General features: G+C 36.5%; 1 protein-coding gene across 3 annotated transcripts in view; it reads right to left on the reverse strand.

Annotated features, from left to right (window-relative positions):
• UBE3A (ubiquitin protein ligase E3A) overlaps nt 1-26,315 on the reverse strand; it is a 92,362-nt gene that overhangs the window by 47,336 nt on the left and 18,711 nt on the right. The window contains exons 2-5 of one of the 3 annotated variants that reach the window (XM_082616706.1): nt 16,141-16,204; nt 13,395-13,514; nt 11,817-11,887; nt 10,235-10,279 (exon numbers count right to left, since the gene is read on the reverse strand). In XM_082616706.1, coding sequence (XP_082472832.1) covers nt 10,235-10,236 — 2 coding nt within the window. In that variant the 5' untranslated portion in view covers nt 10,237-10,279; nt 11,817-11,887; nt 13,395-13,514; nt 16,141-16,204. The remainder of the gene's footprint in view (nt 1-10,234; nt 10,280-11,816; nt 11,888-13,394; nt 13,515-16,140; nt 16,205-26,315) is intronic. The other 2 variants (XM_082616705.1, XM_082616707.1) reach the window with 2 other exon arrangements.

Genomic DNA, 26,315 nt, shown 5'->3' on the forward strand with positions numbered 1-26,315 from the left:
TCTTCCTTGGCTCCAGGTCTTAAAAAAGTTTTTCTTCCTGCCTAGAATACTATGATCTCTACATTTATAACTAATCATCCTCAAAGATTCAGCTTAGCTATCATTTCCAGGATCACGACTGCTGCTCCCACAGTAACCTGTACCTATTCTCAGTACACCTTATAATAACTGCCTATTAATTACATGGTAAGCTCCCTGAGACACATGATCTGATAATTTATTTATTAATAAATTAATAAATAACCTAGTGAATTTCAGAGCCTCAATGAGGAGTCCTGAATTTCTCTCCTGATATTGTCTAGATAACAGTGTCAATTAACTCTATCTTTTTCTAAACTTAACCATAAAGGGAAACAGATGTCAGGATACCTCCCAGTTTCTTAGGTATATCAGATGCACACAAAAGAATATGCAAAGGCTCAGTCTGAAGAAGAAGAACATGCTATCAGAACCCAGAGGAGAGAAACCTGAAAACAGAAGAGCTATCTTTATTTGGTTGAAGAGATTTGTATCTTTTACTTCAGAATGTATTTCAAGATGTTACTTAATCCATAAATGTTTTTATACACATGTAAGTATATTTGAGTTGGAAGTCAGATAGAAATATTTTCTCCCACTCCATACTGAAAACAGCATCCAAGCTATATCTTAACTTCTGATTTCTGGTTCCACAAGTAAGGAGCTAGGAAGTCACTTCTCCAATCCAATAACAAGTAAAAATCTAAAGAGACTAAAAAATCCACAACTCTTCTTGAATCCCTAAGGGAGGGAGAACATAAACTGCAAACTGTTGTCCCTAATCCTGAAAAGACAAATACAGGGAGTCACAGTTTTACTGAAGCAGAGATCCACAAGCAGGAACCTGTGACAGGACAGGAGACTGAGCATAGGTAAGTCTAGAGTTAAAAATTCTAGGGGGGCCCAGTCACAGGGGAGCCCCCACAGTTCTTATGAGACTTACCCCAAGAAGCTCAAGCAGGTTCTCAAAGCAAGTACTGGGGAAAATCCCCTCATGCTTACAGCAGGGGTAGGAGGAAAGGAACCATTTTGAGACACACCAGAGCCCTCTATTCTTCTTACCAAGGCCTGTCCTCAGGTAAACTAGTTTACCAGAGCCTACCCTGATGGGATATTATCAAATGCTTCCTTTCCCCTTATAGCTCACTATCACATTACTAAAGCCCTATTTATAGCAATTCCTTTACTTGGGAAATCATGTCCAGCTATTAGGAAAAAATTACACAGCATACTAAAAGGCAAAAAACTCTATTTGCAACCACAGAGCAAGCATAAGAACTAGAAATGGCAGGGATGTTGGAATTAACACACCAGAATTTTAAACCAACTAAGAGCTAGTTAATATATAATTTACTAGCTTTAAAGAATAAAGTGGACAGCATGTAGGAACAGATGAACAATGTAAACAGAGAGATGGATATCCTAAGAAAGAACTAAAACAAACAAACCTAGAGATCAAAAACATTGAAACAGAATTTTAAAATGTCTTTTATGGGCTTAATAGTAGACTGGAAACAACATTTCTCAGTAGACTGAGAAAAGACTCTCTGAACTTGAAGATATATCAATACAATCACTGAAAACTGAAAAGCAAAGAGAGCAAAGACTAACAAACACAAAACTGACTATCTAACCAAATTGCTCTTCTCACATTGCAAAATCATTTGACCGCGCTCACCAGCTGTACACCATTGAGATAACCACCACTGCCACAGCTTTAGCCCCAGATACTTTCACTTATCTTACACACGCACACCCACAAACACCTTCTGAATTAGCTAAACAACTATAAAACGTGTAGCATAGCATACACATACAGAGGATACCAGAAAAAGAAGAGAAAAGACCATCAGAAATACCTGAAACAATGACTGAGAATGTCCCCAAATTAATATCAGACACCAAACAACAGATCCAGGAAGCTCAGAAAACACCAAGCAGGATAAATGCCCCCCAAAAAACCCTACACTTAGGCATATAATTTTCAGACTACAGATAATCAAAGGTAAAGAAAAAATTCTGAAAGAAGCCAGAGGAAGAAAACTCCTTACTTACAGAAGATCAAAAGTAAGAATTACATCTGACTTCTCCTCAGAAACTATGAAAGGAGAGTGAAATGAAATATTTAGAGTATTAAGGGGGAAAAAAGAAAGAAAAAACACCAACTTAGAATTCTGTACCCTGTGAAATTCTTCTTCAAAAGTGAGGAAGAAATAAAGACTCAGATAAAAATTCAGGGAATTTGTTGTCAGTAGACCAGCCTTCTTATTAAAAAAAGTTTCTCTAGAGAGAAGGAAAATGATACAGATCAGAACCTCAAATTTACATAAAGAAGAGCACTGAAAAAGAATTAAGTGGAAAGTAAAGTAAAACCTTTTATTTTCCTTAATCTTAACTGACCTATCAGGTAACAGTTTGTTCAAAATAATACCACCATGTATTTGGTTACGAATACTTATGTGTGTGTACATATACATGTGTGTACATATATGCTCATATATGTATATATATACGCTAATATATGTATGTATGTGTATATATGCTATTATCCAAGTGAAATGTATGACAGCAATGATACAAAGAGTAGGAGGGAGGAATTAGGGTTATTTTGTTATTACAAGGTACTCACACTCCCTGTGATGTGATATAGCATTACTTAAAAGTGGACCAAGATTAGATGTAAATGCAAACTCTATGACATCCACTAAAAAAAACAAAAATGTAGGATAACTGATATGCTAACAAAGGAGAGAAAATGGAATCATATAATATGCTCAAGTAAAAACCACAAAAGGCAGAAAAAGAATAGAAGACAAAAATAGGAACAGAAAACAAGGGCAACAAACAGGAAATAGTAACAAACATGTTAGATATTAAACCAACTGTATCAATAATCAGTTTAAAGAGTAACGGTCTAAATGCACCAATTAAAAGAGATGTCAGAGTGGATCAAAAAATAAGACCCAACTATATGTTGTCTATACTTTAAATATAAAGACACATATAAATTTAAAAAAATAGAAAAAATATATACCATGCTAACAATAATCAAAAGAAAGCAGGAGTAGCTATATTAACTTCAGCCAGAGGGCTTCCCTGGTGGCACAGTGGTTAAGAATCCATCTGCCGATGCAGGGGACACAGGCTCGATCCCTGGTCTGGGAAGATCCCACATGCTGTGGAGCCACTAAGCCCGTGTGCCACAACTACTGAGCCTGTGCTCTAGAGCCCGCAAGCCACAACTACTGAGCCCACGTGCTGCAACTACTGAAGCCTGTGCGCCTAGAGCCTGTGCTCTGCAACAAGAGAAGCCACCACAATGAGAATCCTGTGCACTGCAATGAAGAGCAGCCCCCACTCACCTTAACAAGCAACAAAGACCCAATGCAGCCAAAACTAAACTAAAATAAAATAAATAATTTCAACCAGAGCAGATTTCAAAGCAAAGTACTTATCAGGGTTAAAAAAAGGGCATTACATCATGAGAAATGGGTCAGTTCTCCAAGAAGATATTATAATCCTTCATGTGTATGCACCTAACAACAGAGCATGAAATTACATGAGGCAAAAAGTGATAGAACTGCAAGGAAAAACAGGTGAATCCATTACCATAGTTGGAGACTTCAATACCTCTCTATCAGGAATGGGCAGATCTAGCAGGCAGAAAATCATTAAGGACACAGATGAACTCAATAGCACCATCAATCAACTGGATATAATCGACATCTCTGGACTACTTCATCCAACAACAGATTACACATTCTTCTCAAACTCACATGGAACATTCACCAAGACAGACCACATTCTGGGCCAAAAAACACACCTTAACACATTTAAAAGAGCAGAAAGCATACAATGTCTACATTCAGACTACAATGGAATTAAACTAGAAATCAGTAACAGAAATATAACTGGAAAATCTCAAAATACGTGGAGATTAAACAACACATTTCTAAGTAACACAAGTCAAAGAAAAAAAATCACAAGAGAAACTAAAAAATATTTTGAAATAAACACAACTTATCAAAATTTGTGAGATGCAGTGAAAGCAGTGCTTTAGAGGGAACTCATAACATTGAATGCATTTATTAGGAAAGAAGATCTTTAAAAAAAAAAAATCAATCATCCAAGTTCCCACCTTAGTAAACTAGAAGAAAGAGCAAATTAAATCCAAAGTAAGCAGAAGAAATAATAAAAATTAGAGCAGAAATCAATGAAATTGAAAAAAGGAAATCTACAGAGAAAAATCAACATCTGATTCTTTGAAAAGATCAATAATAAAACTGGTAATTCCCTAACCAGACTAATTAAGGAAAAGAGAAGGCACACAAATTATTAATATCAGAAATGAAAGAGGGCACATTGCTACAAATCACATGGACATTAAAAAAAACAATAAAGGAATACTATGAACAATTCTATGCCCACAAATTTGATAACCTAGATGCAATGGACCAATTCCTTGAAAGACACAATCTGCCAAAACTCACAAGAAGAAACAGACAACCTGAGTAGGCCTATATCTATTAAAGATATTAAATCAATTTAAAAAAACCTTCCAAAACAGAAAGCACCACTACCAGAAGGGTTTAACAAGAATTTAAGGAAGAAACTATACCAATTCTCTACAATCTCTTTCAGAGGACACAAGTTATATCACCATAGTCTACTCTGATAAAAGGCTTACTTCTCCTATGATATAATGCATGTACAGTACTGAGCACAATGGCTTGTCATATGGTAAGTGCTCAAGAAGATGTTATTACCCAAGTTCTGTAGGCTATGTACATATATCAGTTTATTTATATTTAACTGATCCCAGAATATTCTTCCTACATTTCTACAAGGGAATTGAAAAGGTAGAAATAAACATTTTACATAAATGTAGTCATTTCACTCTTTCACATAATAAATATTTACTGACTACCTCTTGTATGCCCGGCACCTCTCATTAGGCTTCCATGCTACTGACAGTATTAAATGAGCCAGACAACAAAGAAATCAATATGAAACCAGTCAGATGACATTAAATCCCATGAAGATAAATACAGCACAGGAAGGGGCATAGGGAAGATAGAGCATGACCATTCTTTGAAGAAAGTTGGTCAAGGAAGGCCTCTCTGATAAGGTATCATTTAAGAGCTCTAAAGCAAGTAAGAAAGGAGGCCATGTGGATATCACAGAGAAGGGTCACAGAAAACAGTCTTAAGAACACCAAAACATTAAGGGCAAGAGCATAAAGCCAGTGTAGACAAAAATGGTCAAGAGAAAATGGAAAGGTCACAGAAGTGAAAGGAAGTTCATACAGGGCCTTGTAGATCCTTTGATTTTACTCTGAGAGAGATGGGAAGCCTTTGAAAGGTTTTGAGTATAAGTAACATGGTTTAACTTCGATCTTAAAAAAGATCACTCTGGCTGCTGCATAGAAAATACCTTGGTAAGGGTTAAGTACGGAAGCAGCAAGACTGCTGGGAAACACCTTCATTCTTTTGGCAAATGATGGCTTTAATCAGAGTGGTTGAGGTGGAAATGGTGTTTAAAAAAAAAGTTGTTGAAGTATCAATTAATTTTAAAGGTGGAGTCAATAGGATTTGCTGATGAGTTGAGTGAGACAAAGAGAAAACAAGGATGCTTCCAAAACAAAACTTTGGATGAACTGGAAGAAAAAAAGAGTTGCCACTGATTAAAATGGCAAAAAGATTACAAGAGAAGCAGATTTGAGAGGATGAAAATCAAGTGCTCCATTTTGTTTTGGACTTAAGTGTGAGAATCAGGCATCCAATTATTGGATATATATGTCTACAGTTCAGAAGGTAAGTCGGAGTTGAAGATGAAAATATGCAAGCTGTCATAGTATATATGTTAAAGTTCCTACCTAGAGAGAATAGATAATGATGGCCTGAGAACTAGGTCCTTGGTCATTCCAACATTTAGAAAAAATAGTCTTTCCAAACACTGAACCATAAATCACTTGATACATTTACCCTTGGTTCCATTTACTGTATTAGTTATATACCTGAAAACATAGCCTAAGTGTTAGAGATAGGGTTGGGGAGTAACTACCAAAGATAAGAAATCTGAAGTTACTAGAAACTGCTTTGAAATCATTAAGAAAATTAAAGAGTCTAAATTAATATGTGCAAAAAGACTACTACATGGTATATATAAATTTAAACAAAATCCAAGTACATAATACATATAACTGAATAAAAAGATCTGGGTTATTGTGTTAGTTCTATGTCTAGGCTAAACTATAAATTAGCATGCAGCTCTTAAAAACTTTTACTACGTTTTTCTGCACTCTAGGAAATGGGTGACACTAGGAATTCCTAAAAACAGGCATATTCTTTAATTTTATATATATTACTATTTTAAATGTACTCAAGGTGTTCCCTAGTTAAAGGATGTCAAATGCATCTCAAAGTGCTAAAAAAAAAAAATCATGCTTTAACAAATTTAAGATGTTGCCATTAATAAAACACACTAGCTAATTCTTAGGTAAAAACAAGACTCCTTCATCACCTATTTTGTAAATCAAGACCCACAAGATTAAGGTAGAACAAATCTTACTAAATTAATGCCTGGTTACAATTTCTACAGGTATAGGAATTTGAGAAACCGTATCAACCTCACATTCTTGCCATCCTTGGTGTTTACTACAAAACGCAAGCCTCCATCTTTCCTTTTCCATTCTTTACTCTTGATTCATCCATCTAACCTCCTCCACCAAGATCTCTAGAAATACATTTATGATATAGGCTGTCACCTATCTTCAACTGCTTTATATAATAGTTCCTCAATCTCTTAGCTTTCACTAAAACCTGATTTACCCCCAAAGGCTTTTCTTATGTTGCAATCCTTTTAGGTGAGGGCTCCACAGACAACTCAAACCCCTAAGTGCACCATTATTATTCTAATTGCTTATATTAAAAATAATGCCCATCCCCCCAAACAAAACAAAGCACAGCATAAACACAACTTTGAAACTCATGTATCTACCTGAAATCCTTCTTCCTTCCCTCTCTGGTCTGGTAAATTATAACCATATACTAAAGGCTCTATTTTTCCCGAGTTATATTGCTGGCATTGTGACTTCAATGTCTGTGTGCATGATCTATCCCAACACTCTAGCCCCCAAAATATTTGACTTTCTTAACTTGAGGGTCCCTCACCTCCTCTCAATTTCAGCCAATCACTACCTTAGGCTCTGATCATTATCATCTATCCTTGTAAGAGTTTCACTTATACTGAACTATCTCTTTGACCCATCAGGCTTTTTGTAACCAACCCAACATCTTCACCTGGCATCACAACCTTTCCAACAGTGGCCATCGCCAATGACATATAAGTTCAACTACTCCAATGTTAACACTCTACACACATGCCACTTCCCATATGCTCTAACAGCCAACCCTGAAATACCATGCATCTTCTTCTAGCTATTAAAGAAAAGTCTTTAAACTGCAAGTATGCAGTAAGCTAACCTTAGCTGGCCACTCAGTAGCACGAGACTCTCAATAATATTTGGTCCACTTCTTCACCCATTTCCCCCAATAACTTTCCAAGTTTTCAGTCTTCTCAAATCCCCTAACCAAACTCCATGTTCCACGAGAACTACTTGAAAATGTTTCTTAAAAAGTTACCTAGTCAGGACTTTCCTGGTTGCGCAGTGGTTAAGAATCCTCCTGCCAATGCAGGGGACATGGGTTCAAGCCCTGGTCCAGGAAGATCCTACATGCTGTGAACAACTAAGCCAGTGTGCCACAACTACTGAGCCTGCCCTCTAGAGCCCACATGCCACAACTACTGAGCCCGCATGCCACAACTACTGAAGCCCACGCGCCTAGAGCCTGTGCTCTGCAACAAGAGAAGCCACCGCAATGCAAAGCCCACTCACCGCAGCGAAGAATAGCCCCTGCTTGCCGCAACTAGAGAAAGCCCACACGCAGCAACGAAGACCCAACGTAGCCATAAATAGATACATAGATAGATAAATTTATTACAAAAAAAAAGTTACAGGGACACAAAACTACCAAGAAATATCACCTTACTCCCATTAGGATAGCTACTATGAAAAAAACAGATAATTACAAATGCTGATGAGAATGTGGAGAAATTATAACCTTTGTGCATTACTAGGTCAGAATGCTAATTTGGCGCAGCCACTGTAGAAAACAGTACAGAGGTTCCTCAGAAAATTAAAAATAGGACTACCATATGATCCAGCAATCCCACTTCTGGTTATATACCCAAAGAAATAAAAGCAGGGTCTCAAAGAGGTATTTGTACATTGCAGCATTATTCACAATAGCTAAAACATAAGCAACCTGTGTCCATCAACAGATGAATGGATAAACAAAATATGTTACATACATACAACAGATTATTCAGCCTTAAAAAGGAAGAAAATTCCAACATATGCTACAACAGGGATGAACCTTGACATCATGCTGCATTAGTAAAATAAGCCAATCACAAAAAGACAAATATTGTGGGCGCTCACAGTAAATGAGGTAGAGTCGTTAAAATCATAAAGACAGAAAGTAGAATGGTGGTTGCCAGGGGCTAGGGAGAAGGGTGAATGGGGAGTGATTGTTTAACAGGTACAGTTTCAGTTTTGCAAGATGAAAAGAGTTATGCAGATGACGGTGGCAATGACTGCACAACAATATGGATGTACTTAATACCACTAAATTGTATACTTAAAAATAGTAAAGATGGTAAATTTTGTTATGTGCATTTTACCACAAAAAAAATTTTTTAAAGGTTACATGGACACATAAATTTGAGAAATACATTTTATAGTCCCTTCTTGGAGATGCACAATGTACATCAGCATTTTAAAGGATTTCCACCATTTTCGGTAGAGAAATCTGCTGTTTAAGTAAGTCTGCATGTCCCAAGCTTAATCCACAACCACTTTTTCAAGAAGCACGTAGTGGTGTAGCTGACCTAATTTACTAAGAAAATTGACAGTTCAGACACAAGTGACTTTGACTTCCCCATTCTTACCTACCAACACATTTAACATCACATATCCATGTTTACCTCCTTCTTCTAGTTTCGTAAGATGAGGGTCTTTGCTCTTATTCAAGAGAAATCCCTACACCTATATTCTTCATTCCAATCCTTACTATCTTAAAAACCTTGCTTCAACAATTACCACTTCTCATATTATCTTAAACTTCTTATATTCTCACAACTAATCACTGAAGTCTTACCTACTTCACCTTCTATTTTTCTTTCATCCAAACTTTATCTTGAATTCCTAATATACCACTGCCCTTATTTAGGCCCTCATTGACTGAAGCCCTGGTCAACGTACCACCACATGATTTCTCCTCAATCCTGCTTCCTTGTTGGCAAAGTTATTAAAAATATACACCTAACAAGGTTACTACCCCTACTTAGCAAATTCTTTACTGACTCCCAAATACCTATGAGAGACAGGCCAAGGTCCTTTACATAGCATGCAAGCACCTAGTCCTTTCTTTCAAGTCTCATCTCCTTCAATTTCCTACATTTCAGTCAGTCTATGATCTAAAAATCCTCAACTGCCTACTGTTCCCTACATTCACTATGCTGCTTTATAACTCTGCTCCTGCTTCTGCCTAGAATGTGCTACCTAACTCCCAATCACACTTCAAGACTTAACTCAGCCTTCCCTGATCACCCCTATTTCCCTGCCATCTGGATTAGGTCCCTATTGCATCAGGGTACTTGAGTACCCTGGTACTTCTTTATGTTCATGTTCCATCCTGGGTATCCTTCTACCACAATGATTGAAATGATTTGCTTCTGGGTCTTTCACACTGAGTAGACTAAATTTCTGTAGGTTAGGAACTAATCTTATGCATCTCTGTATCCACAACACAGCACCCAATATCTTATACACAGCAGGCACTTAATAAATGATTGTTAAGCTGAACTCTTTCCCCATCTATTTCCCCAAAACTGCTATGTGAGCAAAAATATCTAAGAATCCAGGGGCATGCAATTATCTATCCAGAAGTAGAAATCTAGTAGCATGTTAACAAGATTTAGAGGTATTTATTTGGTAGGGAAAATATTAGACATGCGTATTTCTATCTTCCAATTTACTTTTTAAAGCATTATACTCTCTTTAACTGGAAATTATTTTCAAATAATGTGATACCATTTAAAGCAATCTAGCTCAACTTAAAAGATACCACAGCCTCAACCAAGTTATACTTACATTCGGCTAGCTTCAATGTCGTCAGACTGAGGTTCTCCTGATGATCTGCAAAATGCAATTCAGTAAAGTTAAGCAAAATATTCCATATTTCAAAAAGGGGCAAACATTTTATTTTGAAAGACAAATTTGAAAACAAGATTTAATGGTTAACAGTTTTAAAAGTTCAACATGAGAAAAAAGTGATCAAATCAGATTGCCATACAACACATTTATTTTAAGGGCTAGACTAATAAAAACTCAGTTCTCTTTTTTTTTTTTAAGGAAAGGAAACTGTAAACACTATATTTAGATACCAACATACAAACCAGTGTAATAAACCATAATTACTCACAAAGGCAAATATTTATAATAAAAACCCACAACTATGAAACCTTCTACAGCCAAGTATTGGTTATCCACAATATCAAAAGTATTCACTGGTATTAACAGTCCCAAACTTTAGATGAGGGATCAGCAAACTACTGCCTGGGATGACAAACTAAGGCCTGGGTTGGCCGCCTATTTTTGTAAAGTTGTACTGGCACAGAATCACGCTCATTTATTTACGGCTGCTTTTACATTACAAAAGCAGAGCTGAGAAACTCTGTCAGAGACATGTGGCTCACAAAGCCTAAAATATTTATTACCTAGCCCTTTAAGAAAAAGTTTGCCAACCTCTGCTGTAGATAATTCAAATTTCAATCTATTACCCTTCTGAATTTTGAGACACTTAAGTCTGTTTTACCATTCTGACCATGATTATCTTATTTCAACAATGAAAGTAGCTTTCCCTGAAAATACACTGGCAGGATGTACTACCTGTCAAAATTGTACCATCCTAGGGTATTAAAATTATGCTGTGGATAACTGTGAATTGACTTCAGTTATAAATAGTTGTCAGTTATTTTCTTTCTTTTTTTTTTTTAATATACTGCTGCTATTTTAAGTAGAAATACTGAAAATTCTAAGACACTAAGAAGCCTTTTACTTTCATTTTGGGGCATGAACCAATTTTGCCTACCCCATCATGCTGTTAAAAATAAATTCCTGCTACTCTATTCACTTTTACAACCAGCATCAGTCAATATATATTGTATTAAGGTGAATCAACATAACACTGATTTCTAACACTTTCAATTCACAAAAGAGGTAAAATATTTTTTAGAGGTCAAAAGTTAAATTTTCAAACTGACATTACAAGGACTTGATTTGTAAATTTATCACTGACTTGAGACTTCAAATTCTAAACAACTTTTAACAAGAGAATCTTAAAATCAGAGCCACCAGAAAAGAAAAGAATCTGTTTTCCATATTTCTTAGATTTAAAAAAAACTCACTTCTTTATCAGACTTTCAAAATTACCCCTCACTGCAGTGGTCCAAGGACAAGAATGCAAAAAAAAAAAAAAAAAAAATCCAGCAGCTCAAATATTTATTTTAGATCTTCTTTGCAGTATATTTACGTTTTCAATTTTGCACAAAATGATATTAGAACTAAAAACTGGGGCATGCTGGAGGTGGCAGTGACTTGGCAGTGACACAAATGCAAAAATTTCACTCCACCCTCTCCCCCAGGGAGCAAGCAAATCACCTCTGTGACACACCTGGTCTCCACCAGCCTTGTGGGTAAGTACCCCAAGATTGCTTCCAAACTTGTATCTCTCAGACAGAAGAGCTAAAAAGTGATGATAACCCCATGTACCAGCTGACTCATTTTTGAAAGTGCGACCCTCCAGCATCAGATGTCATACTGTAAGGAGGCAGAGCAGGCTTGCAAAACAAAAAATAAACCTGCTGGCACTAAGGGAAGAGAGGCAGATTAGAAGCTTTCATACATGTAGGCGGCAAAACTTTCAAAATTAACAGGGAGAGAGAGAGAGGGGGAAAAATGAGGACACAATGACAGGGAAATTAAACTGCTACTGCAAAAAGGTAAGATACAAGCAAGAGGAAAAACAAATCCAAGTCTCAGAAGCACAATTTGTAACTGCTGCAAAGTTTTGAGATTCTGAAATGGGATAGAGGTTAAATACATCAAACGGTAACTACATTCTATTTTCCGAAGTCTATTCTCTAAACAAGAGGATATGTAAACATTAGCACCAAAATGTCATCAAATTACTGTAAATAAACTAGATCATTTAACATTAACATATATTAACGTGAGCTACCAAAAACCACTTTTAAGTCAAACCAAGTAATTTAAACCAATTCAGTCAACAAGAAGAACAAAAGAATAAGGACTGAAGATTATTACCTTAAAACAATCTATCCTAGGTCTCTTAAACAGAGTTAGCATAATTGTTTTTTACTCAAAACAAAAATTGTTTTTTAATCAGAGAAAGGTGAATATACACTGAATAGAAGCACCTTTTACCTTACAGTGAGCAATAAGTAATAGTACCTGCCTGAATAAATTTCTAGTCATTCTGCTTATTGTATTCTGTCTGTTTTATTCTAAATATTCTAAATAATTAGAATATTATTTATTCTAAATATTTTACTAATTTTCTAAATAATTTACTAAAGAATATCCTAAAATTAGGATCCAAACTCTCAAAATTATAAAATACCTAAGATCTAACAATAGTTTCCAAGCTTTAATTTAGCCCCTGAAGAGTCCCTTTATTCTTTACTCTCAAGTTCTTGGAAGTAAGGATCTGGTACATATTGTAATTTTACCAAATTGAGGACATGTAACCAAAGGAGAAAAAACCCCAGAAAATATTGACTTAGGTTAACCTAAATTTCCTCAGAATAACAAATCAGAAAAGAGATTTCCATGAGGTCCAGCTTCTCTATCTAGCCTGCAAGCCCTTCCACTGTAACTCTCTAGGAGAGACAAGTATACTAGATTTATTAAAACTCTCACCACATAAAAAGCACACTTTAAAATGCATATTAAGACTTTTTTCATAGTTTTTTTAATGTTCATAATAAAATGTTTATTTAAAAACTAGAAACTTTTTAGAAATACTTTCCTGTTTATTCATACAGATAGGTCTGGGGAAAAGGCACAAAATATTTTAGGATGGAGATTAAATGGAGAAACAGGTCAACTCTTAGGTCCACTATTCTTAGCAGGCAGTATTCCTGCCAACTATACATTTTCTTCATTTTTTTACAGCACGTATTTTACAATGACAGCCTTTTAAAGGCTGTAAAATAACATTCAAAATTACCTTTTACAAGCTGTGGCCATTCGGTGACATCAGGGTGATCACAGCTTTGAGTCACTGATTAAAAACAGGTTGTCACACCAGTCTAGCTGCTAACTTGATCTGAGCGTAGGTTTAATAACTCTAATAAATTAAACAAATCTTTAGTTAGAACACTTTAATATATAAACCCAATTTATTGTTCAAAAATAATCTTCAAAGGTTCAAATTAGGTGCCAATGCAACAACCATCAGAAGAGTAATTACAGAAATGCTTTTAAGGACTGTTTTCCAGCATTTTTTTTTCCTTAAATGATTTCTTCACTTGAGAAAATATAATAATCTCCTGTACTTTTATGAAGTGTTACAGTTTACAAAGCACTTTGGTCAACGGCATCTTAAGTCTAAAGACAATTTGGGCTCTACCTATTCAGAGCAGATACTATAGAAAGAATTTTTTAAAAGAAAAAGAAAAAACCAAGCAGCCTTAAGAGTGATTAATTGACTTGCCCAAGATTTTAGTATTAGCGTTGAAGCCAGGACTAGGATTAAAAACCCAGATATACTGACTGCCTATCCAGAGTTAGTATTCTGTGATTTCATTTAGTTTTGCTATAGAGTCTCATGATTTAAATATATGAACAAAGATTTAAAATATGGATTGATACCCCACAATTACAATAATTTAAATGAGACTAATAGTAGTAGAGTTTTCCAGGTAGTCAAATGCTTAATAGAATGGTTATACACCCACACCCACACAGATACACACACACACCACCCCCCTCAGTCTATTCCTACTTATTCCATATTTAAATAGGATAATCTAACATTAGCCAAAACTACTTGGGTATTTCATGAAAACATGTTCTCCACATCAGCCATAAATCCACTAATATTCAATTTTATGAGAGAGAATGGCAAAATATGAAAACATTTTCTTCTCCTTCAACCTAGTATCTTTTGATCCTCTGACTTGGCCCTAGCTGAACTTTCCTGATTCCTGATTATCATGGTTCACATTTATCAGGCATCCTAATCACACTGTACTTTCAGGCAAAGATACACATCCAAAATATCCCAGAATCAAGAGCTCATGTCCTGCAACTAGTTTTTCCCCTGATGACTTCCCTACCAAACTATATATCCAGGCCAAATCTGAAAAGTGAACTGAGGAAAGATGAGAAAATTAGGAAAGAAAAAAAAAGATCCTTGATAGTTAACACCTTCCAAGTGACAACAGACAACCACAGAAGGTGGTTTACAGCATGGATCCAGAGCCCTATATAAAATAGCAAGTTATCTGAGAACCCTAAGAGAAGGGATGAAACATCAATGCTTGAGCCCATACCTCTGCAGCCTATGAACTTGGGCTTCAAATTCAGATAAGGGTGTGAGAGTTTGCCTAAGAATACATTAACTTTAGGGGACTCCAATACAGGCATACTTCATTTTATTGTGCTTCACAGATATTGTGTTTTTTACAAACTGAAGGTTTGTAGCAGCCCTGCATCAAGTATGTCTATTGGTGCCATCTTTCCAACTGCATTTGCTCTCTTCATGTCTCTGTGTCACATTTCGGTAATTCCTGCAATATTTCAAACTTTTTCATCATTATTATATTTGTTATGGTGATCTGTGATCAGTAACTTTTGATGTTACTACAACAACTCGCTGAAGGCTCAGATGATGGTTAGCATATTTTAGCAATAAAGTACCTTGTAATTAAGGTATGTACATTACATTTTTAGACATAATGCTATGGCACACTTAATAGACTGTAGTATAGTGCAGACAAAATTTTGATATGCACTGGAAAGCCAAAAAATTCACCTGATTAGCTTTATTTGCCTTACTGCGGTGGTCTAGAACTAAACCTGAAATACCTCTGAGGTATGCCTATAAGTGGGATTTTTAATCCCTGGAAGATATAATTCAAATTTCCCAGATTTTCCTATCATAGTTGCATGTTTTCTAATAAAAACCTAGAAAATTCCGGAGGTCATATGGGAAAGAGGTAAGGTGCCCCTGAAATGAACAGTGTTCCTGTGGGGTCCTCATAAGACTAATAGTGTATGTGGATTTAAAAGATGCAAGTCTAACTTTCCAACCTGTAAACATAAAAATGAGAAAGTCAAAATACCTTTTAACTGATTAATTAATTAACTGAGATGAATTAATTCATTAAAGAGCTACGTGTATTGTGAAAGTTACTGAGGCAAGTCCTCTCTTCTAGACCTCCGTTTTCATGAGGTCCAGTGCTCCACAGAGCAAAGAGGTTCCAGAGTCAGTCTGGATTCAAGTCCCTGTTTGGTCACTCACTAGATGGAAAATCTTGGGCAAGTTACTTAACCTCTCCAAGCCTAAGTATCCTGATATGCAGAACTAAGATATAACAGTAGTATCTATTTCAGAGGGCTGTCATGAGGATGAACAAACATATATATTGTTCACAACAGTGTCTGGCACATAGTAAGAGCCCAACAAATGGAAGCTATTATTAACTCATAGCCTAACAGCCAAACTCACCCTCTCAACCTTCTTATGCAATTATTGTACTTCTCATAGCATACTAACCTCTTCTAAAATTCTTCAGAATCCCACTTGGATTCCTCATACAGTCTACCTGGTAGCATAGTGATCTAGCACCTAGCACATGCTTTAAAAATGGCAGACACCCAAATGTGCTGAATACATTTGTCATTATTCTAACCATGGCATTAAGATATACATGCAATTTTGAATTCCAAAAAATAAAACGGAAACATACCATATTTCGCCAAACTTCTGAGGAGCTGGTGAATTCTAAACTCAGGCTCTTACAGATTTTTAACCTAAAATATAAAACACCTCACTCAATTCTTTTTACACAGACAACTGGATGGACAACTTTTACAGAAAAAACTTTTTCTAAAATTTATTATAAAAGCAAATTCATTTGTAATACTTATGAATATCCAGAAACATATTAAGAGACAAATGCCCCTAATGCTGTTGCCAGGATGCATGGAAAGGTGGTTAGGCAGGCCCTGTGGTCTGAGTGCTTTCAGCTGGCAGAACCATGATACCCATTTTCATCCACAGAACTTACTGCTTGCCGTTTCTTTACTCTTCCCTCCCTCCAAAAGGGCTGAAAATATATGAAAACTGTTTAACTACATGCCTCTAATTCCTTCAGATACCTACAGCAATTAAGCTTTTAATTAAATTCCATATGCTGAGGACCTGCTATATTAGGTATATATATATGGGCATCTGCCCCACTACCTCCTGGAGTAGCAGCCTTTGGCAGGTCCCTTGACCTGTAAGTCTTAGGTGTCAGGTTGTTGTAATAGAGAAAATATATATATATATATATATATATATATATTTTTTTTTTTTTTTTTTTTTTTTTTTTTGCGGTACGCCCACGGGCCCAGCTGCTCTGCGGCATGTGGGATCTTCCCGGACCGGGGCACGAACCCATGTCCCCTGCATCGGCAGGCGGACTCTCAACCACTGCGCCACCAGGGAAGCCCTATAGAAAATATTTTTAAAGTATGTAGGACAATGCCGCCTGGAGCATAATAGGGCCTCAGTGTATGGTAGCAAATATTATTTCTTGAATCAAACATTTAATATATCTATCAGAACTTAACTCTTATCAAAAACCAAATTCTGAAGCTTAAAGCATGCATCCAAATAATCACTGTAAATTCTTAACTCATCTGTATATTATAAGAGCTATTATAAGAGCATTCCTCAGTTGAACAGGAACTAAAGTCTTTTAATACATTTCCTTTTATTGCATATGAAGAAACCAAGTCTCCCACCAAATCAGGAAACCCACCCAGCATCCTACAGGTTGATGGCAGAAAATGAATATACTATACTGCATATAAATATATTTTTTTTAATTAACCAAGTGTTAAGAGGACTGAGTCTCAAACTCTGTTCTATAATACAATCACCTAAGGAAGCTGTAAAAAATGCAGATACTGGGCTTCCCTGGTGGCGCAGTGGTTGAGAGTCCGCCTGCCGATGCAGGGGACACGGGTTCATGCCCCGGTCTGGGAAGATTCCACATGCCGCGGAGCGGCTAGGCCCGTAAGCCATGGTCACTAAGCCTGCGCGTCCGGAGCCTGTGCTCCGCAACGGGAGAGGCCACAACAGTGAGAGGCCCGCGTACCGCAAAAAAAAAAAAAAAAAAATGCAGATACTTACTTGATATCAACCTCCAGAGACTGTGATTCAGTACATAAAATGGGGGTGTGTGAATCTGTATTTTTAACATACATTTCAGGTGATATGCATACCCCAATTTGAGAAACTTTGCCTTAGAAGATTAGGAACACATAATCACAGAATGTACCAAATCTACGAAGATACAGGATAAGTAACAGAAACTGTAAGCACCAGAAATGTTACCTGCACTCTTTGCAAATTTAACCATTAGCACTCTTACACCAGACCTAGTACCTTTATTTATATCCGTGTTCCTCTCCAACAGAGGGCTCAGTCTAATAATCTAAGAATAAGAAATGGATCAAATAATAAGAAATGCCTATACCAATCTACATCCACCTGTCCCTGTGATGTTTTCACTTATCCTTAAAATAGTCCATCTGCCTGCTCTGACTCTTTCTCTCTCCTCTCTACACAGGTGCATACATATTATTATTACATCTGTCATGTCCTTTATCTCCTCTCCAACAGCCTATTTCCTTCACCTCCTTGTAACCCTAGGTCAAACTTAATTTCAGACTACCTTTTCTATCTCTTTTTTATTGTGTCCACTCAGCAATCTTGTTCTCCTTTATGCCATGTTTATGGTGTCTTAAATTTATGGGAAAGCTACTTGTTGAAACTCATTAAGTTTTGTACATTTGTAAATTTCACAACAAAAGACTGTTCCAATAACTTTCTTGTGTAAATTTTCCTGTCTTTAGGCTCTCCTCATTCTAGTCCATTCTGCAGTTAGACTAAAATTTTAAAACACTGCTTTCATATAGTACTGTCAACGTAATTCCCTCAACTCCATTACCTCTTTACAGTACCATTTCCTTACTCTCCTTCCTTTAACTGCCAGAAAGGCCTGAAAACCGTTAGCTCAGATGCTAACATACAAAACCTTCCACATACTGAAAGTTTTCTTATAAAAGTCATCGTCATTCTTATATGTCCTAAATCCTATGGCCTCTTAATCCTACTTTTTCTCTGCAGCATTTCACACTGCTAACCATTTCTCACCCCTCCTGGACTTCCATAATGCTGTACCTGCCTGTGTTCTTCTACCTCTGACAGGAACTAAGTCTTCTGCTAGTTCACCTTCCTACCCCTCAATCATAGCCACTCTCCAAGTTTCTATCAATAGCCCCTTTTTGTAGGTTAAGAATTAATTTTCTGTGCAATGTCATCATCCATTCCTACAGCACCTCTCTATACTTAGGATCCCTATAACTCTACATCTTTAAGCCTTCTTCTCTTGAGTCATAAGCCTGTTACTCTCAATTACCAAAAGTACACATGCACTTGGATGTTTCATTAGCATCTAAAATCAAGCTCAATTATTCCCAAAAAACTTACTCCACCCTGAATGTGCCTAATCTTGTTGTCCTACTAGTTACAGAATGAAAAAAATTGGTGCCATTCTTTATTTTCTCCCCCTCATTTTTATTTAGCCTAACCAATGTATGGTTTGATACTAAAGGTCATTCAAAGAATGTCTACTAGCTAAAACTAATACAATGTTATATGTCAATTATAACTCAGTTTAAAAATATGTCTGAGTGTCTACTAAGTGGATGAAGACATAGTGGTAAAGAAACTAGACAATCTTGTATCCCCATGTAATGGGGGAAATGCGCACAATAAAAACCACAATAAACTAGGTAACTGCAATGCATAGTTAAGTGTTGTGAAGAAGAAACCAGGATATGCTAAGTGTACATATACAGTATTCTGACTTAGTCTGGGGAAAAAGGAAAGATGTTCTTCATGAAGTAACATATAAGCTGAGCTTTGAGGCATGAGCAAGGTTTATCCCAGACATATTAAGAAAAACCATGGAAGGTAATGGTACCACTACCAGTCCAGTCACCCATTAGAAAATTCTGAGTCATATTCTAAAAAGAAGGTCCCACTCTTTGCAGTACAACAAACCGTTCACCCAGTACTATCAATTCTACCTCAGAAATTCCCCCACATTCCAAAATTGGCCCCAATTATTCCTTTGTTGGCTTTGTTCCAGAGTAACATTTCCGATGAAACTATACATAATTTGGCCAAAACCTGCCAGTCCAGCCTCTTCTCTCAGACTAGACCACACTTTTAGAGAACATATATATCATTCATTTTTACACTTCCAGTGCTTGAAAATGTTCACAAAATATACTTCACGGGGTAAACATCTTATGAAGAGGAAAGTTTTCTTTTACGTGACTTGCTTTAGAGGTCATTTAACTAGTGAATACAAGATTAAAAACAAGTTTTCTGATTGTAAAGGCCGTGCTCCTTCCCTTGTACGCTTCTAATTTATACCCAAATCCTGTAATTTTTTTCTTTGAAATATCACTTGCATCCTTTTCTCCCCATGCATAGTCATGTTATAGATGCTCATTACTTCACCTAGTTTTACTTTTTCCTCTATCCTTGACTCTGCCACTAGAATTATCTTCCTAAACACCCAAATTTGGCCATATCACTCTCATACTCAAAATCTATACTTTCCCAATGCCCACACGATAAATTTCAAACCATCATATGAAGTCCCTGCCATCGGCTTCCACCCATTCATACAAGCCTTACTGCCCACTCTATGACATCATTACCAAGTACTTGATCTAGTCCCATCACTGGATTACTGGCTATCACATACTGTCCATCTGTATTTCTGATTTCAATGTTTTTGTTTCTCACAACACTTCACTCAGAAATACTTCTCTCTCCTTTGCTAACCTCCACCCCCACCCACCTATTATGCCCTGTTTAAAAAAACTCTACTCATTTTAAAGGCTGTATCTCACAGAGTTCTCTAAGCTCTTCTGTAAATAACCACTGTCTTGTCTGGGAACTATATGTTCCTAATACTATAATTTCTTAATTTCCACCCTAAATTTATTATTTTATACATTATAGCTATCCGAATACGTTTCTCAGTGCCTCTAGCTATAAGCTGGTGGAGGGTAGTGCTCATCTCATCCATATGTTTATTTTCATAGTACTGGGGACTGTTTTCTTGACCCCACACCTCCCTCTACAAGGAAGAAAAAAAAAAAGGAGTAAGGATCATGGCCTGACAAAGGATTCTAAACTAGCTCCAAATGTAATTCATGGATGCACAAACAAGGGTATCCTTTAATTCCAAATTAACACAAATTTAACCCAATGCCAATCTAACAAAAGTTTATTTTGAAGCTCAAACAAGTAAGAATAACCATGAAACTTTCATTTTTCTCAAAGAATAATGTCTCTCTCCCAAGAACTTGTTCTACCAGGGACTAAAGCATAAAATATTAAATAGTATAATTAAAATCAATACAACCCCTTCAAAAAACTTTGACAGTATCTACTAAAACTAAATCATTTAGTTTAGTCATTTACCCTATGACTTAAAAATTCCACTAAGTACACATCAAATAGAAATGAGTACATATGTTCACTAGAAGACATTCAGTGGAATACTGAGAGTAACAATATTCTTCGTAGCCCCAAACCAAAAATGACTAAAATGTCCATCAACAGCAAAATGAAAAACAAAATATAGTTGGCCCTTAAACAACCCAGGTTTGACCCATGCAGGTCTACTTATACGTGGATTTTTTTTTTCCAGTAAATACATTAATACAGTACCACACTATCTGCAATTAGTTGAATTCACAGATACAGAAATGTAAAGTTCTCAAGGCCTACTGTAAAGTTATATATGCAGATTTTCGACTATGCAGGGGATGGGTACCCCCAGCCCCCTACCTAGTTCAAGGGTCAAGTGTACTATACAGAAATTATAAGCAACCAACTACAACCAACAATGTGGATGAATCTCACAAATATGTTATGTGAGGGAAGCCAGACACAACTAAATGTGACTGTGTCCAATTACATAAAATATAAAAACAGGAAAATCTAATCTATGCTAGTAGAAGTCAGGATAGTGGTTACTCTTGGGGAAAGAGAGGTAGTGACAAAGAGCACAAGGAGCTTCAGAAGAGCTGATCTTGTTTCTTGATCTGAATGCTGGCTAAACATGTGTGCTCAGTGTGTGAAAGTTAAACAAGCCACGTGCACATTTATACACTTTTGTATGTGTATTATACTTCAATCAAAAGTTTATTTTAAAAAGCACAGTATGGTATGAGCATTAGCTAAATGTTTAAGTGGAACAGAAAGTTAAGTCCAGAGAAAGATCCAAAAGTATTTAACAGTTGCTTCTAGTCAAAAACAAGAAAACTGGACAACACATGAAACAGCTGTTTTCAGACCCTGAATAACAGGCAGTGTGAGACTGATCCATGAGAACGAACAGAAATGAGGTGAACCCTTCCAATGCTTGAATTTCTTCATGGAGGCAGCTTTCCAACCTGAGTCAATGGAGGGGAAACCCAATCACAGGACAGCAGTCTCACTGAAGTAAGAAGCAAGAGGTCAGAGTTGAGGCTGAAGTGGGTGGAATTTTTAGTAAGACAGACTGCCAGAGAGGGGAGCTATGCAGAGGAAAGTCTCCAGAAATCTGTCACTTGGGGGTCCTTTCGAGTCTGCTACTATACACAAAACTGCATGAATAAAGGGAAAGACTATATGAAGCTGGGGAAATAGGAGCTGTGAGCTGAAATATCCCCAGTGCTCATACAGGACTAGGAGATCCCTAAGTTCCTCCTAACCAGAGTGAAGAGAATATGCTGACACTGGGGACATTTAGTAGAGAACTAAGAAGGGCCATGCATTTGTAGTAGCTACCAGCCTTAAAGTAAAGCCTTCTCTAGATACTCCCTAATAGAGCCTTGAAGGGATCAAGCTGACCAGCAAGTTACTTAGCTCACTGGCAAAACAAAGTTTAACACTTTAAAAGACAACAAAATTCAGCCACTCAACAACAGACTATAACAATGTTCAGTATCCAATAGGAAAGTACTAAATATGTAAGCAGGAAAAGACAGTCCATAACCAACAGAAAAACCAATCAATAGACCCTGAAATGAAAGAATTGATAGAATCAGCAGACAAGAACTTTCAAACAGCTATTATAAATATGCTCAAGGATTCAAAGGAATACATGAAAACAAATCAAACGGAGCTTCTAGAAATACAAAAAGTAAATAAATATATACATATTTATATAAATATATACAATATCTGAAAGTATTTGACCCTGCAGGGGAAAAAAAAAGGACAGTGAAATACAAGACAAAGTAAACTAAAGCACAAGAGAGACCAAAAAAACTAAAAAATGTTAATGACCTGAAGATAATATCAAATAGCCTAACATTATACATATAACCAGAGTAACCCTGGAAAAAAGAGTGTACAAGGAAGAGAGCTAATTTAAAAAAATACATGTGAAGAAATAATGACTGACACTTTTCCAAATTTGATGAAAACATAAACATAGACCAAAAAAACAAAGCCAAAAAACTCAATAAATCCTAAGCAGGATAATCACAAAGAAAACCAGCAACGAAGAGAAAATCTTAAAGAAAACCCAGAGGTAAATAAAAAGACTTTAAGTACAGGGGAAGAAAGATAAGTATAACCACAGACTTCTCATCAGAAACAAATGCTGAAAAAAAAAAATTGTCAACCTAGACATATTTATCACTTGTTATATCACTTATATATCAAGTGATAAATATCCTTCAAAATATGAAGATAAACCTCTATACATCTACCAGAATGGCTACGTCAAAAAGACTGACAGTCCCAAATGCTGACAAGAATGCAGAGCAACTGGAAACTCTCATATAATTGTTGTTAAGAGTATAAAACAAAAACAAACAATTTGGGGAAAAGATCTGGCAAGTATCCTATAACCCAAACTGCACTCCTAGGTATTTACCCAAGAGCAAAGAAACCATATATATCTACACAAAGTCTTTCACACAACTGTTCACTGAAGGCTTTTCATAACAGCTAGAAACTGAAAATAACCCAGGTGTCCCTTAAGAGAAGAATGTAGTTACAAACTACTGACACATGCAGTACCATAGATGAATTTCATAAACATTATGCTAAGGGAAACCTTATACAAATAAGTACCATGATTTATATTTATATGGAATTCTAGAGCAAGCTAAACTAATCTATGTTAAAGTGATGAGAACAATGATTGACTTAGGGGTGTGGGTAACGTGGGGGCAGGAAATGGCTAGGAAGGGGTACAGGTTCCATAACTTGATAGGACTTTGTGTTGCAAAGATGTAGGCATTTGTCAAAAACACATGGAATGGTATATGTGGCAGACTGTATTTTCTAAAGATGGCCAGCCACAATATAACCCATCCCACATGTTCTTCTTACAAGCTTAACATTGGCATTCTCCCATCAGCTGGTGGGGTCTATGTGCGTTCTCCTTGAATTTGAGCAGCCTCGGTGACTTTCAATTAAGAAAGTACAGTGGAAGTGTGTGCTCTTTTATAAGCTAGACTTTTGATGCTAGGTTATAAAAATGCCATGCACTTCTGCCTTGGTCTCTTGAGATACTCACTCTTGGAACGTAGCCACTTGACAATGAAGCCAAGCAACCATATACAAAAGCAACATCTAAGTGTTCTAGACCAGAGCTCCAGTTGAAGTCCTGACAGCCAGCATCAATATCCAGATGTGTGAGCAAGCCTTTAGATGATAACAGCCTCGACTTATCAGGTTACCTCAGTCATCAAACAACTCCAGCTGACATGCTTGAAGTCAAGACAAGCTATCTTTGCCAGTCTCTGCCAAAAGTACAGATTAATAAGCAAAATAAATGACTGCTGATGTTTGGGGTACACTGAGTTTGGAGTGATCTGTTAGGGAGCAACAGATAACCCGAACAATATACTAAATTCAGTTAATAATACTAAATTTCTAAGTTTTAGTTGACTATATATGATGAAGTTAAGGATGAGATATTCTAACATCCACAACCTACTTTGAAAAGCATCAAAAAAAGACAAATTAATAGATGGATAGATATAAGACAGTAAATATAGTAAAATGTTAATTGTGGAATTACATTCTGCAATTATTTCACATCCATGTAAGTCTGAAAATTTTCCTAATAAAATGTTGAAGAGTGAAATAAAGTCATGTTCATACAAATAGAAGCTGAAATGTTTTTTTGGCCAATAGACCTGGTGCTTTAGAAATTTTTTAATTCTTCAAGTAGAAGGAAAACAACACCACATAGAAACTTAGGTCCATGAAAAAAGTCCACACAAATCTACACAAAGGAAAGGAAATGAAAATGGAAAATATGGGCAAAACATCAAAGAATGCTGCTTTTCGTTTTTAAATTTCTTTATAAAACAATTGACTGTTTAAAGAAATAATCAGAAATTCTACTGGGGAATTAATGGAAGACTACAATGGCAAAAAGGTAAACGAATTTATAATGTATCAGAATTCTTACATTATACTCTAAGAGGTCTAATTTTGAAGGCAGACTGAGATAAACTAAGGTGCATACTGTAAATACTAGTGCAACCACTGGGAAAAAAACAGAGGTAGGTATAAGCTAATAGTGGAGATCAAACAGACTTCCGAAAAAATGCTCAATCCAAAAGAAAGCAGCAAAGGAAGAAAAAAAGAAAGTAGTATAAATGGTACAACTAGAAAACAAATAGTAACCTGGTAGTGTTACTATTGAAAATTACAATAAATATAAGTGGACTGAATGCTCAAATTAAAAAGCAGAGATTGTAAAAAATCCAAAAAATGCAACTATACACTATCTAAAAGACTTATTAAACATAATGGCATATAAATTGAAAATAAAGAGACAGCAAAAGATATAATATGCAAACACGAATCGTAAGAAAGGAGAATTAGCTCTATTAATACCAGACAAAGCAGCCTTTAGGACAAGAAACATTACCAGAGAACAGAGACATTTCTTAATGATAAAGAATCAATTCATCAAGGAGATCTTCCAGTCCTAAATGTGAATGCGTCTAATAACAGAACTTGAGAATACATGAAGCACGGGGACTTCCCTGGTGGCACAGTGGTTAAAGAATCAGCCTGCCAATGCAGGGGACATGGGTTTGATCCCTGGTCCAGGAAGATCCCACATGCCGTGGAACAACTAAGCCCATGAGCCACAACTACTGAGCCTGAGCTCTAGAGCCCGCAAGCCACAACTACTGAGCCTGCATGCCACAACTACTGAAGCCCGCACGCCCTAGAGCCCGCACACCGCAACTACTGCATCCTGCACGCTCTAGGGACCCATATACCACAACTACAGAGCCCGTGTGCTGCAACTACTGAAGCCCACCTAGAGCCCGTGCTCCGCAACAAGAGAAGCCACCGCAATGAGAAGCCCGTGTGCCACAACAAAGGGTAGCCCCCGCTCGCCGCGACTAGAGAAAGTCCGCACGCAGCAACGAAGACCCAACGCAGCCGAAAAATTAAAGAATAAAGAAAATACATGGAAGCAAAAATGAAGAGAAGTGAAAGAAAAGATAGTAGGTTCACAATTATAAAGATTTCAACACTCCTCTCATTAATTAATAAAGTATCGCCCCCAAAAAAATCAGTAATGATACAGAATACATGCCTGTCTAAAAAACGGACCTGTATCCTGAAAAGAATGTGCAAAATATTTGGATGCTCACAAAAGAAGACATACATGTGACCAATTAATACATGAAAACATCAACATCATTAGTCATCACGGAAATGTAAATTAAAACCACAATGACACTTCACACCCATTATCTGACAATTATTTTTTTTAAAAATAAAAACAACATATTAGCAAGGTATTAGCAA

This window comes from Mesoplodon mirus (genome assembly GCF_964341445.2).
Source record: "Mesoplodon mirus genome assembly, chromosome: 4".
Classification (NCBI taxonomy): Eukaryota; Metazoa; Chordata; class Mammalia; order Artiodactyla; family Ziphiidae; genus Mesoplodon; species Mesoplodon mirus.